At 39.7% G+C, this 15,000-nt stretch overlaps 2 protein-coding genes across 2 annotated transcripts in view; both read right to left on the reverse strand.

Annotated features, from left to right (window-relative positions):
- Positions 1-1,068, reverse strand: part of LOC119582621 — an 8,965-nt gene extending 7,897 nt beyond the window's left edge. Inside the window, exon 1 of the mRNA XM_037930998.1 lies at positions 359-1,068. Coding sequence (XP_037786926.1) covers positions 359-401 — 43 coding nt within the window. The 5' untranslated portion in view covers positions 402-1,068. The remainder of the gene's footprint in view (positions 1-358) is intronic.
- Positions 1,069-1,709: 641 nt separating this feature from the next.
- On the reverse strand, positions 1,710-9,522 carry LOC119582622 (galectin-3-like). Its single transcript, XM_037930999.1, has 4 exons — positions 8,763-9,522; positions 7,066-7,175; positions 4,642-4,759; positions 1,710-4,304 (listed from the first exon to the last, which is right to left on the reverse strand). The coding sequence occupies exons 1-4, from the start codon at positions 8,773-8,775 to the stop codon at positions 3,694-3,696; spliced, it is 852 nt and encodes a 283-aa protein (XP_037786927.1). The 5' UTR covers positions 8,776-9,522; the 3' UTR covers positions 1,710-3,693.
- Between the last annotated feature and the right edge of the window lie 5,478 nt (positions 9,523-15,000).

Raw genomic sequence — 15,000 nt, forward strand, 5'->3', positions numbered from 1 at the left:
ATTGTTAGGAAGGTGTAAGTAGCGAATTTAGTTGAGCTTATGACGCTGTTCGTGTTGTTTTGATGTTATTGTTTATAAGGTTTTATGTCTTGGGGATTTCTAACATGTTTTTTCTTTCATCTGTCCATATATACATTCGAGAAAGAGATAGAGGAGAGAAGAAAAGTGAAGAGGGATGGGGAATGGGATGAGGGGAGAAAAGGAGGAAGGAAGAATGAAAGAGAGAGAGAGAGAGAGAGAGAGAGAGAGAGAGAGAGAGAGAGAGAGAGAGAGATAGAGAGAGAGAGAGAGAGAGAGAGAGAGAGAGAGAGAGAGAGAGAGAGCACGACACACTCATCAAATACCAATGATATCTTACCTGCATCTCCACTATCTTCCAAAAGCAATTCTTCCTTTTTCATGTTGGCAACTGTTATTATACCGATACAAAAAAGAAAAGAAAAGAAAAAAAAGAAAGAAAGAAAAAAGAAGGAACACGGTACTGCTGTAACAGGTATATTGGAAAGTATGTTTGGTATGACGACGGGAGCAGGTGTTAGTGTTGTACAAGAGATGTTAACAATAAAGAAATCTTTCGTGTTGCCGCCTGGTTTGTTACTGTTGTTGATCTTGCTTTTGTTGTTTTTCACTATTCACTATTCGTAAATAGACTTAAATGCGAATTTTTCTTCGTCATCCCATCTTTATACCTTTTTAAATTATTTTTCCATCATTTTTTCATGTATACTGCATACAAGATATTTAGATGATTATATTTTCTTATAGAAACCAATGGCGAAAAATAAACAGTATTATCTAGAACACTCGCTTCACAAATCAACTATCAAATAGTTATTCGCACAGCACAACAGAGAAGATAAATTTCTCAAACCAAATTCTTTCCCATTTCATAAGCTTCAAAGATGAGAAGATTTATAACGACGCTTTCATTTTGTCGTTTAAGTCCACTGCACACCACAACACTACTTCGGGTAAACACTAACTGTAGGTAAACCCAACACCTACGTCACAATACATGTTTATGGCAGGGCGTGGTGGGTGAGAGTGTTACCGATGTCTGACATCTGCTTACCCTCTACCCTTTCCTCCCTCCTACACACACCCCTCCCCCTCCCCCGCCTCTGCGGCTTGGCACATTAATGACATTTTATTTATCTTACCCCCCCCCTTCCTCTCCTCCTCCGTGTACATCTGTCTCTCCCTCCTGCTTCTGTTCTTCCTCCTCCTTCTATCCATTTCGTTGCTCTCCGATTGTTTCTTTCTCTCTATCGCTTTCACTTTCTAACCCCCTCCCCTTTCTCTCTCTCTCTGCATTTATACATCTGCCTACCTCTGTCTCTGCATATATATACCTGTATGTCTATCTATCTCTATATCTCTATCTGTCTATCTTCTCTCTCTCTCTCTCAGCCATGGGTGAAGAGCATTTTTTATTACATTGATTTACGTACATTTTTGTGTATGATATATGTGTATCGAACGAACTGTGTAATGAACAATGATGCATGTATGGCAACACTATTACTATTTTAAAGAGAAGTCAGTCGTACTGTCACTACGGCACGAGGCAGATGTACGTCAATGCAGACCCTTGTGTACCTTTTCTCTCCTGTCAATATATCACCAAAGTATTTACTTTTATCTATGAATCATCTTTATTGTTTTTCAGCTGAAATTCTAGTAGTACTCGGATGAATAAAATCATTAGAGAATATTAAGTCATTTATTTCACTATTTGATAGTTCAAGAAGTACAAAGCTGACAATATCACTAAATAAATCACACTTTTGCAAATCTGTAGTTCATTCTTACCTAATGAACACCAATGGACTAGGAAAGAACTCTACTTCTTTCCTCCTTAATATGTAATTCGATTTGTTTCCTAAAAAACTAATTAGCACATGATTCAATGAACTGAAACAGAGTCACAATACTAAGGAAAATTGTGAAAGGGAAATATTCCAACCGTCTAATGAGGCTTCTGGTCGGACTCGAAACGTCAAGATTTAACATTTTCTTTATTATTGTGGTTGTGTTTCGTTTCATCTTTGTACAAACATTACAATTTTGTCACACCATTGGATATAACGACGTTCCTGAGTCACTCGGTTTACACCAGGTAACGCGCATTCCATTTCCGCGATGACAAGCACCAATTTGTTGTCTTTGTTTTATGACATAAATTAAGTAACTCAAAAACATCTAGCGTTTACTTAAAAACAAAATGAGTATTCCCTGTGACCAGTACAAAACAAAAGATAAAAGACATGTGTGTATTTATGTAAATCTAAATTATACATATACATGTGTGTGTGTGTGTGTGTGTGTGTGTGTGTGTGTGTGTGTGTGTGTGTGTGTGTGTGTGTGTGTGTGCGTGTGCGCGTGTGCGTTTGCGTGTGTGTGTGCTTTGGTGTGTGTGTGTGTGTGTGTGTGTGTGTGTGTGTGTGTGTGTGTGTGTGTGTGTGTGTGTGTGTGTGCGTGCGTGTGTGTGCGTGCGTGTGTGTGCGTGCGTGTGTGTGCGTGCGTGTGTGTGCGTGCGTGTGTGTATGTGTGTGTATGTGTGTGTGTGTGTGTGTGTGTGTGTGTGTGTGTGTGTGTGTGTGTGTGTGTGTGTGTGTGTGTGTGTGTAGCCTCTGTCAGAGGCTTTAATTCCAGTTCCTGGATGACCTTCTTCATCTATGAACGGTATTAATCATAAAAGATGTTTAGGCACTTCTGACTCTTGCAGAAAATGTAACCTGTACCCAGCCCGTGTACTTCACAAGAAAACTGAGAACCTGCAACGCTTAGCTAAGATACACAGCATGAAAATCTTATTCAGCTGAACACCACATTTGGCCACATTTAGCTATACATCTCTAGATCATAATAACAATAATTATCATTATCATTATTATAATGATAATAACAACAATAGTAATAAACAAATAACAATAATAAAAATAATAATGCTAACAATAGTAATAATGATAATCACAGGAATAACATTAAAATAATAACAACAATTATCCTGATAATACCACTGCCAAAAAAAATCATAATAATAATGAAACAAAGAGTAAATAGCTTTTTTTATTGGACACTTCTAGAGCTACTAAGTGTACCAATGTCTTACTAAGTTTCCCTGTTCTTCCAAATTCACCTCATTCACTCTTTCTTGGTCCCTGAGTCACTTGAGTCGGGGAGGGAAGCCACTGAGGAAAATGAGTAATACTGGGCGCTTGTTCCACAGCTTTATGTGTTAAGCGATGGGGTTTCTCTCTTGCTCGTCAACCTTTGAGTGGTATGGATGAATGCGGAAATTGGAACAAGAATAATGTTGAGGGAAATTGCAGTGATAATAATGATAATAACAACAATGATAATAATAATAATGACAATAATAATAATAATGACAATTATGATAATAATGACAATACTATAATAATAACAATAAGAATAATCATAATAATAAAAAAAAAAAATGCGAGTGAAGAAATTCAAGACTACGTGACACATGTAAAAGGATAGTGGGAGGAAGGGAGGAAGGGAGGTAGAGAACAAGGGAAGAGAAGGGAAGGAAAGGGAAGAGATGGGGAGCGGAGGGGAAGGGAGGGGAAGGGAAGGGAAGGGAAGGGAAGGGAAGGGAAGGGAAGGGAAGGGAAGGGAAGGGAAGAGGAGGTGGAGGATCTTCCAAGAAAGGCCGACTCATTCTTAGTATGAGTAAGGAGGAGGCTTCTCTGACGGAGCAAACGGAGGCGGAGGCTGATATTCTGGGGCAGTAAGATTGGGAACTGCCGGGGGAGCTGAGGTATTCGAGGGGTGGTATGGACCAGCTGGGGGTGCGCCAGGTTGGTATGGACCAGCTGGTGGAGCACCCGGTTGGTACGCACCGGCTGGAGAAGCACCGGGTGGGTATACACCAGGTGAGTATAAACCAGGGGGATGTTGACCGGGTGGGTAAGCATCACCTTGATTTTGACCAGATGGGTATGCACCAGGCGGGTATGCCCCAGCTGTGGAGGCAGGGTGCGCGGGCAAATGACCTTTACCATCTGCGGGCGTGTAAGCATAGTTGGCGGAGAAACCACCGGCAGGAGTAGGGAAAGTCGCGGGCGCCGCTGCCTGAACGGCCACCCCGGGGGAGTAGGTCTGCGATGTAACCGCCACATAACCCGTTGTCCCGGGGTACTGGACTGTGACCGGGATCGGCTGAGTCACCACCTGCGTCGATGCGTTGTTGCTCTGGATGACGCGACCAGGGTTGTTGCCACAGCAGTCCTTCCCCTTGGCGCAGATGACGATAGCAATGGTAATCAGGCCAACTGGAGGGATAAGTTGTAGTATTCTTTAAAATTATTCATTAACTACTGGGAGGCTAACTAGTTTATAAAATCTGTTAAATTACGGAATTCGTTGCTGTGTCAAGAGAACATTTTGTTAATACAAGGTACATTTATCAACAATAAGGGAATTCTAAATCATCGTTCTTTTTCTTAGAATAACGCATGCATACCAACCCAAGAAAAAATCATTACGAGGATACCAGCTCACATCCAAATTTTTTAATCAATAAAGTCTAATAATTAATGATTTCAAAAATCATCACAGACATATCAAAAAGTTTATAACAGACCCAACAACACTTCTGAAGATCCTCACCTCCAAACACGATCATGATGATGGAACTCGTCTGGAAGATATCGTCGGCGGAATAAAGTGAGATTCCTACAATAAGCAGGCCACCACCGAAGCCAGACAGGATAATGACGGCGATCACCTGTTGGTTAGGATGATAATTAATACAAATATATATTATGCCTGATTGATAAACCATATTATGACACTAATATTCATAATTTGTATTATGAATTCAGCAATTATTTCTCTCGCATTATTTTCTTCCTTTGAATTTCTCCTCTCTCTCTCTCTCTCTCTCTCTCTCTCTCTCTCTCTCTCTCTCTCTCCTCTTCTCTCTTCTTCTCTTTCTCTCTCTCTCTCTCTCTCTCTCGTCTTTCTCTCTCTCTCTTCTCTCTCTCTCTCCCCTGTCTTCCTCTCTCCTCTCTCTCTCTCTTCTCTTCCTCTCTCTCTCTCTCTCTCTCTCTCTCTTTCTCTCTCTCTCCTCTCTCTTCCTCTCTCTTTCTCCTCTCTCTATCTCCTCCTCTCCTCTCCTCTTCTCTTCTCTCTCTCTTTTCTTTTCTCTCTCTCTCTCTCTCTCTCTCTCTCTCGGCTCCATCTTTTCTTTCTCTCCTTTTCTCTCTCTCTTTCTCTTGCTCTCTCTCTTTCTCTTTCTTTCTCTTTCTCTTTCTCTTCTTCTTTCTCTCTCTCTTCTCTTTCTCTCTCTCTTTCCTCTTTCTCTTTCTCTCTCTCTCTCTCTCTTTCTCTTTCTCTCTCTCTTTCACTCTCTCTCTCTTTCACTCTCTCTCTCTTCTCTCTCTCTCTCTCCCTCTCTCTCTCTCTCCTCTCTTTCTCTCCTCCCTCTCTCTCTCTCTCCCTCTCTTTTCTCTCTCCCTCTCTTTCTCTCTCCCCTCTCTTCTCTCTCCCTCTCTTTCTCTCTCTCTCCTTCTCTCTCCTCCTCTCTCTTCTCTCTCTCTCTCTCCTCTCCCCTCTCTCTCTCTCCTCCTCTCTCTCTCTCTCTCTCTCCTCTCTCTCTCTCTCCTCTCTCTCTCTCCTCTTCTCTCTCCTCTCTCTCTCTTCTCTCTCCTCCCCTCTCTCTCTCTCCTCTCTCTCTCTCTCTCCCTATTCTCTCTCCTCTTCTCTCTCTCCTCTCTCATTCTCTCTCTCCCTATCTCACTCTCTCTCTCTCCTATCTCACTCTCTCTCTCTCCTATCTCACTCTCTCTTTTCTCCTATTCCCCTCTCCCCTCTCTTCCCCATCACAAATCCTCTCTCTCCCATCTCACCCCTCTTTTTTCCTCCTATCCCCCCTCTCTCTCCCCCTTTCTCACTCTCTCCCCTCTCCTATCTCACTCCTTTTCCCTCCTATCTCACTTCTCTCTCTCTTTTCCCATCTCACTTTTCTCCCCCTCTCTCTCTCCCTCTCTTCTTCTCCCATCCCTCCTCTCTCTTCCCCATCTCTCTCTCTCCTTCCTCCTTCTCCTATCTCTTCCTTCTCCTCTCCCTTTTTCTCTCTCTCTTCCCCCTTCTCTTCTCTCATCCTAACTTCTCTCTCTCTTTCTCTCCCCTTTTCTCTCCTTCTCTCTCCCCTTTTCTTTTTCCCCCCTCCTAAAACTCTCTCTCTCTCTCTCCTTCTCTCTCTCTCTCTTCCCCCCTATCTCCCCTCCCCCTCTCTCTCTCCTATCTCTTTCTCTCTCTCTCCTATCTCTCCTCTCCTCTCTCTCCCTCTCCTCTCTCTCTCACTCTCTTCCTCCCTCTCACCCTCTCCCTCTCTCCTCTCTCCTCTCTCCTCTCTCCTCTCTCTCCTCTCTCTCCTCCCCTCTCCTCTCTCTCTCTCTCTCTCTCTCTTCTCTCCTCTCTCTCTCTCTCTCTCTCTCTCTTCTCTCTCCTCTCTCTCTCCTCTCTCTCTCTCCTCTCTCTCTCTCCCTCTCTCTTCCTTACTCTCCTCTCTCTCTCGTTCCCTCCTCTCTCTCTCTCTTCTCTCTCTCTCTCTCTCAGACTCTATTTCTGTCTCCTCTGTCCATTCCTTGTACCTCTCTTTCACTCTGAATATATCTTCCACTCCCACTTCCAAATTGAAATTAAAAGTAAAATTAAATTCAGGTAAAATAAACTCATTATCCTACCCCTGTTCGCATTTCACTCTCTCTTACTAACATTCCCATTCCGACTCAAATTAAAATCAAAATCAATTCCACTTCACTGCCCCCCATTCGTCTCTTTCCCATAAACAAAATCAAATCACTTCCACTCTCATTCCCTCCCGCTTTCACCTCATTCCCTTTTCACTCAAATCAATCAATTCCCTCTCCTCTCACTATTCCCATTCTCACAAAAAAATCAAATCAAATTCCTACCTCACACTCACTACATTCCCTTCCATTCCATCAATTACAATAAACAATCCCACCCACTCGCACTTTCACTCTCATTCCCATTCTCACTTCTCAGACGTCACAAGGCTCCCACCTTCGTGATTGTGTAGATCATGCCGCTGCAGTCGAATGAGCTGTTGGGTCGCACGACCGTCACGCGCTGGGTGACAACGGGAGCCGCCGTGGGGCAGTTTTGATACGGGACTGTGCGAGAAGAGAGACGTTCCGTGTCACTGGTTTACATGCAGGGATTAAATATATATACATTCTTTTTTCTCTTTCTATTTGTCGCTTCCTGTCTCTTTCCCTCTCAGCCTCTATCTCTGTCCCTCCCAAACCCCTATCCACATCTCTTCTCTATCTTACCTCTCTTTAAATAATAATATATATATATAATATATTAATATGTATATAGAATATATATGATGTATTATGTATGTATGTATGTTAAAATATATATATATAATATATATATAAAAATAATATCTATAATATATCTATATAATATTATAGATATATATTTAATAAATATATATATATATAATTATTTATAATTATATATATATATATATAAAATTATTAATATATATATATATATTATATAGAGAGAGAGAGAAGAGAGAGGAGAGAGAGAGGAGAGAGAGGGAGGGTCCGAGAAGGGAAGAGAGGGGGATGACAGGGAAGGGGGAGGGATGGGGAGGAGACAGAAGACTCGACAGACAGAGGGGGGGGTGGGGGGGGGGGGGGGAGGGGGGGGGGGGGGGGGGGGGGAGGGAGGGGGGGGGGGGGGGGGAGGGAGGGGGAAGGGAGGGGGGGGGGGGGGGAGGGGGGGGGGGGGGAGGTGAGGGAGGGAGGATGGGAGGATGGGGGTGGGAGGGAGAAAAGAGAGAGAGAGGAGGAGGTGGGGGGGTGGTGGAGTGTATTTTTGTTTTGTGTGGGGTGTGTGTGTGTTTGGTGGTTGGGTGTGTTGGGGTTGTGTGTGTGTGTGTGTGTGTGTGTTTGAGTGTGTATGTGTGTATGTATGTATGTGAGTGTGTGTGTGTGTGTGTGTGTGTTGTGTGTGTTTTGTGTGGGGTGTGTTGTGTGTGTGTGTGTGTGAGTGAGTGATGGTTGATTTGGTGAATGGGTGAATGACTGACTGACTGACTGACTGACTGACTGACTGACTGACTGACTGACTGACTGACTGACTGACTGACTGACTGACTGAGTGTGAGTGTGCGTGTGTGAGCTTTATGTGTGTGTGTGTGTGTATGTGTATGCGTCAGTATGAGTGTGAGTGTGTGAGTGAGTGTGAGTGTGAGTATGAGTGTGAGTGGAAATATGTGTGAGTGGAAATATGTGTGCGTGTCCGTGAGTGTATGTGTTTGTATGTATGTATGTATGTGTATGTGTGTGTGTGTGTGTGTGTGTGTGTGTGTGTGTGTGTGTGTGTGTGTGTGTGTGTTGTGTGTGTGTGTGTGTGTGTGTTTTGTGTGTGTGTGTGGTATATTATATTTATATTATTATATATTATTTTTATATATAATATTTTATTATTTTAGTATGTTTATGAGAAATACAGGATTGATAGCATATTGTAATGTAAAATAGGTATGTGGATAAATTAACTGATTAATGTATCTACTTATTTTTTCTTGTCCATTTATATATTCATTTGTTCATTCATTATTATTCTTTGTAACTTACGTCTTATACACGCGTAACAGAACTAATGCTTGTTATCAATTGTTTTAAAATCACCAGTATCAGATATACGAACGTAACTTACACTTTGCCGATAGTACTTACCGTTTGTATTCATCGTGTGCTCTAAAGGATATACCAAAACAGAGGGAAGAAGAAACAAACAAACACGTGATCTAGCCCAGCGACCCGCCTTGTGACGTCACAGCTACAAGTAGGGGATAGTTGCCATGTATCTTACTTTTCCTGATATTTGGCAAACCGAACACACCCAAGTTGTTAGTTGTGTTTCATCCACATATTCAACTGTGGAGCAACATGAAATCTCTTGCACATTGTTGGACGATGCGATGACAAAAGGATAAGTGCAATAAAGAGGTAGTTAGTCTTTTCGCGAAAATAAATTCAGTTTCCTGTATCTCGTCCGTCTGTAAACACTGCTCCTCCCACCGAATGCACACTACCAAACTGTTTCACTTTGTTGTAGAATTAGGTAATTTCTTATGTACTTTCAGTCCTCTTCAGGCAATTCACAAGATCTTCACGAATGGCGCACACAATTTATATACACGTTTTAAGCCCTCTAAATTCGCAAAATATGACGGAGAATGAGGAGCAATGTTTCATCACAAAAACTCAACACTCGGGCTTCCTCACTGGTGCGGCGGCTCACAGACTCACAGCCAAGTTAGTGTCTGTATTATTTCGGTCGGTCTCCTCATTCTCCTCCTTGTTCTTGTTCTTCCCTTTATCCGTCTTTTTCGTTGTCTCCTTTTCTTTGCCAGTTTCTCCTCTTCTAACCCCGTACTTCCCAAGAACCCTTGTTCTTTTTGCCCCCCTTCCCGCCTCCTCTTCTGCCCACTCCTCCTCTTTCTCCCTCCCCCACTTGTCAAAGGCGGGATTGTGATGTGAGTGTTGGGCATAGTATTATGTTCGGTATCATAGAATTATTGTTGCTGATATTGCCATTGTTGTTAAAGCGATAATCATCAATATCGTTATAAGTATCGTTTGCATTGTTATCACTAATATTTTTCATATACTATTACTATAATAATAAAAAAATAAAATAAATAATAAAAATAATTGATTATTATTATTATTATTATTATTATTATTATCATTATTATTATCATTATTATTATCATCATCATCATCATCATCATCATCATCATCATCATCATCATCATCATCATCATCATCATCATCATCATCATCATCATCCATCATCATCATTATCATCATCATCATCATCATCATCATCATTATTATTGTTATTATTTTATTATTTTTATTATCATCATCATCAACGTTATAAATAACACTATATTGATAGTTTTCAATAATAACTTTATTCTTTTATAATTTTAGTTCTAATACATTTAATAATGTTCCTTACGTTTTACAATTTACAGCTGAGAATATTATATTCTATTGCGGACTTGAAGTTCACATTCATGCCAAATCGACAATTTATTCGAGGCAAGTACCTGCAGTGAAGTAGGGAAAAGGGAGAGGGAAGGGAAGAGGAAAAGGGAGAAGGGACGCGAAAGCTAAAAGGAGGGTGAGAGTTAGAGACAAGTACCTAATTTTTTTGCATTGTAGTTTATTTCAATGGAATTTCCAAGGCCTCCACTAGTTATTATTATCATTGTTATCATCATTATCCTTATTATCATTATTATTTTCATCATTATTATCATCTTAATTATTTTTGTTTCGTTATTGTTATTGTTGTTTTCATAATTATGATAACGAAAATTATAATAGTGATAATAATGATAATAATAATAGTAATAATGATAATATTTATAATGATCATTATCATAATATTAATGATGATAATAATGATGATATTAATGATAATAATAATGATGATGGTCATCAGTGATATTAAGACCAATAATCATCTTCAGTACTATCAATATCTCTGCATTAATTTAATTCTCATGGCACAAGGCAAGATCTTGGCATGCCACACATATAAAATAATGTTACACATTATTTTATGATATGTATACTTACATTTTATAACACATTCAGGTTTGCAATACACAGGAATCGTTACACTATTATGGCAGTTTAATGGAAATGGCATTAGTAATATGGAGGCAAAACTAAACAAACTGCCAGTAACAAATTATTACCAAATATGTATTATTCATAACTGTCGAAAAAAAAAATCAAACAGGCCTGACAGTGCATTATGAAGGACGCGCTATGTATGTAGGATGTTGAATAATCGAGTAATGTTTCACATCATAATGGTTGAATGATGTTAATCCTGAAGTCTAAATTTTGATGTTAATCAGATGAGGTTGGTTTGTGAGTTCAGAACTTTACTCCATCTTTCTGTCCTTTCTGTTCTTTTTCTTTTACTTTTTCGCCTTTACTGTTTCCCTGCATCTCTCTCTCTCTCTCTCTCTCTCTCTCTCTCTCTCTATATATATATATATTATAATATTAAAATATATATATATAATATATTTATTATGTATGTATATTATATTTTATATATGTATATGTAATATATATATATATTTTATATATATATATAATATATATATATATATATATATATATATATATATATAGTCTCTCTCTGTCTGTCTATATGTGTGTGTGTGTGTGCGTGTGTGTGTGTGTGTGTGTGTGTGTGTGTGTGTGTGTGTGTGTTTGATGAGAATACTTTGGAATAAATGGTCTTTGCGTTTGACATTAAGATGAAAGTTACCCCTATTAAACGCATTTCGTTTTCTCTAGCAATTAACTTCCCCCCATGTAAGCAGGAACTGAGGTATTATAAGTATAGTACAGACAAGCGCAAAAATTGACCACAATAAATCAATAATACTAATACAGATGATGGTGGTTAGGATGGCGATGATGATGATAATGATGATGAGGAGGAGAAGGAGGATTAAACAATAACGAATGAAAATGGGTATGATAATAATAATATAAATAGTAATAATGATAATGACAATCATAAATAACACTATAGTAATAATTATGATATTAATAATACTGATAATGATAAGAATGACAACAGCGATAACAATAATAATGATATCATTTATGAAAGTGATAATGATAACAGTGATAACAATCATAATGATAACGATGATAATAAAAATAATAATAATAATATTGATAATAATGATCTTAATTATAATAATGTTAATAATAATAATAATAATAATAATGAAAATAGAATGAAAATAACAGTTATAAAAATGATAATTAGAGTAAAAATAATTATAAAAATAACAAGGAAAGTAAAAGTCATATCAATAACAATGATAATATCAGCAATAATGATGATTACTACAACAATAGCGATGATATAGTTAATTGTAATTAACAGTAAAACTGATAATAATAGTAGTAACAATATTACTCTGTTATCAAAGGTATTGCTGCTGTTCTGATTTTCACTATTAATTGTAGTATTATAATGATTTTTGTTGATGTAAATAATGATTATCATAATTACAAACGATAACTACAACGCAGACAGCCACACAAAGAAAAACGATAGTAACAATAAGTGTAGCAGCCATATATCTTTCAACGCCGGATGACAAACAGAATAAATTGTGTAATATCCTCACGTGAAGTGACAAATCCAAGAGGACTTACAGGAAAGAAACTCGTGTTACAACAGTAAATGTCAAGAATTGAAACTAACTCTTTTTAAACATCCTCATTGTGAATTTAAAAATTTTAATTAGCTGTTTCATATTCATGAACAATGTGTAAATTTTATATATGCCTCTTAAGTAGGAGGGTTTCAATGTTTTCTTCTCTCTCTCTCTCTCTCTCTCTCTCTCTCTCTCTCTCTCTCTCTCTCTCTCTCTCTCTCTCTCTCCTCCCTCTCTCCCTCCCCCCTCCCTCTCTCCCTCCCCCCTCTCTCTCTGACGATCATAAATCCTTCCAGTTAATATATTTTAACTGTTGCTGAAAAGTCCAGCCAGGCGCCATGTCAATAGTCATGCCTTAAAGGGCGATCGCACTAGTTTATTCTGTCCAGGGATCCCTCTACAGAGCGGGACTCCCCTAATAGGAGCCGCCTTGCCGCTGTGGGGGCGCTTGAGGGCCCAATGATCAAGTGAACCGGACCAGAGAGCTACCCATACTGGAGGGGTCACCAGCGAGGGATGAGACAAAATGGCTTCCTGGTGCATCAAGGCCTGGTTCATTCCCTCTAGGACCAGGGAGAACTCTCCCACATGTGTTTGTCATGCGTGGCGTTCCGCATTACTAGGAGACAAGTGCTGGAGGTTGAGCGATGCTTTGCGCTGCGCCCTGCAGTTAGCAACACACCTCTTTGGTCCTCTATTTTGGTTAGACGGGTGGCTTGATCAAGGCCTGGTTAAGTCAATCGGCTGGTCAAATATGGCTAAGGTAACGCAGACACTGTCAGTCGGTAGTGCACAGGTCCCGCGACTGCTATCAATATTCTAATAGTGGCTGCATATATTTCCTCACTACTCCTGTGGCTGTTGGGAGATTTTGAGCCTCAACCATAGCTTCCCCTTGTTGGAAGCCATGGTGGGTGGGGGGTGAGGAAATGAAGAATTCTAATTTGTCTGAGTTCTACAAATTAAAATTAACAAAGAACTAGTTCTCCCCCTGACGACCTACGCAATCCCCTGGCCATTCCCTCTGGAACATCACATATTGTCATTCTGGAACCTTTCCAGCTTCAAAGGGCAAGAATGGGAATCATAATGGTTCCTGGCCTCCCAAACCAGGCAAGAAGGAAAAAAGTCCTCCTCAATCCATTAAGGTAATCTTGCCCGTTAAATATGAAAGTATCAGATGCAATATATAGATGGTTCAAAATCTGAAAATGGTGTGGGCTTAGCTGCAGTGAGCAGAAGGAAGACTGCATTTGACAGTCTTTCTCCTGCACCCTCCTTCTTCACTTCAGTTACATGCCATCCTTGCAGCAGTCAAGATGACTAGAGATCTTATGAATCATTCTATTGTAATATATGAAGATAACTGTGTTAGGTGCCAGTGCATGTTGGTATCAGTGGGAATGAGCAAGCTGATCGGAAGGCCAAGCCCTGTGACGCTTGTTTTCCTCTCCCACACACCGACTATAACGGGTATGGAACCCTATTACATTGGCTTGCAGGGGTATTGATACTGGTATATGGCTTCACTCTTCATTTCTAAGAGTTGACACACATTATAAGAACACACAAGACAATATCTATTAATATGGGTGATAATGGTATGCTCGGACATGTCAGGTCAGCTAGCCCGGAGGGAGAAGGGCTAAGCCGATCTTACTGCGAACTCTCTGGTCAAGCGAGGTGAGATACATGTCAACTACGCCCTCACTGAGTGAATGTTTTTAGGGGGACTTTTGGATCCATGTGGAAACCAGCCACGTGGTCCACTGGTAACAGAAATAAACTTCTGCATATGTTATACCGACGTGAAACCCAGCATCAGGAGTTGTCTTCGTAATAAATGGAGGGAACAGTGGAGGCATATCTCTAGAAACAAACTGCGAGAGATTAGAGATGACCTTAGCAGTTGGATGACCATTATCCATCCCAACTGACAAGTAGAAGTTGTGTTAACAAGACTAAGAATCGGGCACACAATACTGACTCATGGGCCAATGATGGCTAAAAGTGAAGCACTTTGTGAGGGATGCCAAGAGCCATTAACGGCTGCACATGTAGTGGAAAGATTTGCAACATTCTCAGACCAAAGACGTGTGTACTTGTCTTCTTAGGGAGACTAATATTTTCAATAAAAAATTAATTATGCATAATGTTTATGAAATAATTTTATACATGTAGAGCATATTATTTATGCTTTAATTTTTTATTTAATATTTATTGTTGTTTATAAGACATTTATTGATAGATTTTTAATGTTTTATTTTTTTTCCATTTTAATCTAACAAGGTATTCGCCGTTAATGACCTTAGCTGTGGACACGGCAGATCATTATAAATAATCAATCAATCAACTGTCTGCTGTAAAGGGAAGCAAGATGAAAATTCCTGCCTGGAGCGGCATCCCTGTTTTGGTCTTTCATGCCAGCTAGAGAAGGAAAGACGATGCCAAAATCAAAACTGTAGTATACTTACTGCTATAATGATATTTACTATCATTGTCAGTTCTAATATATATTACTTATTTCTACAGTATATTTGTACCTAACAACATTTACACAATCAAGTAATATGCTTCCTAGTAATTATACTGCAGATTTTGTTTTAACATCATCTTTCCCTCTCTAGCTGGGATGAAAGACCAACACAGAGGAGTCACTCCAGGCAGGGATTTCCATCTCACTTCCCGTCACAATTGGA

Source organism: Penaeus monodon, chromosome 16 (genome assembly GCF_015228065.2).
Source record: "Penaeus monodon isolate SGIC_2016 chromosome 16, NSTDA_Pmon_1, whole genome shotgun sequence".
In the NCBI taxonomy this organism is placed as follows: domain Eukaryota; kingdom Metazoa; phylum Arthropoda; class Malacostraca; order Decapoda; family Penaeidae; genus Penaeus; species Penaeus monodon.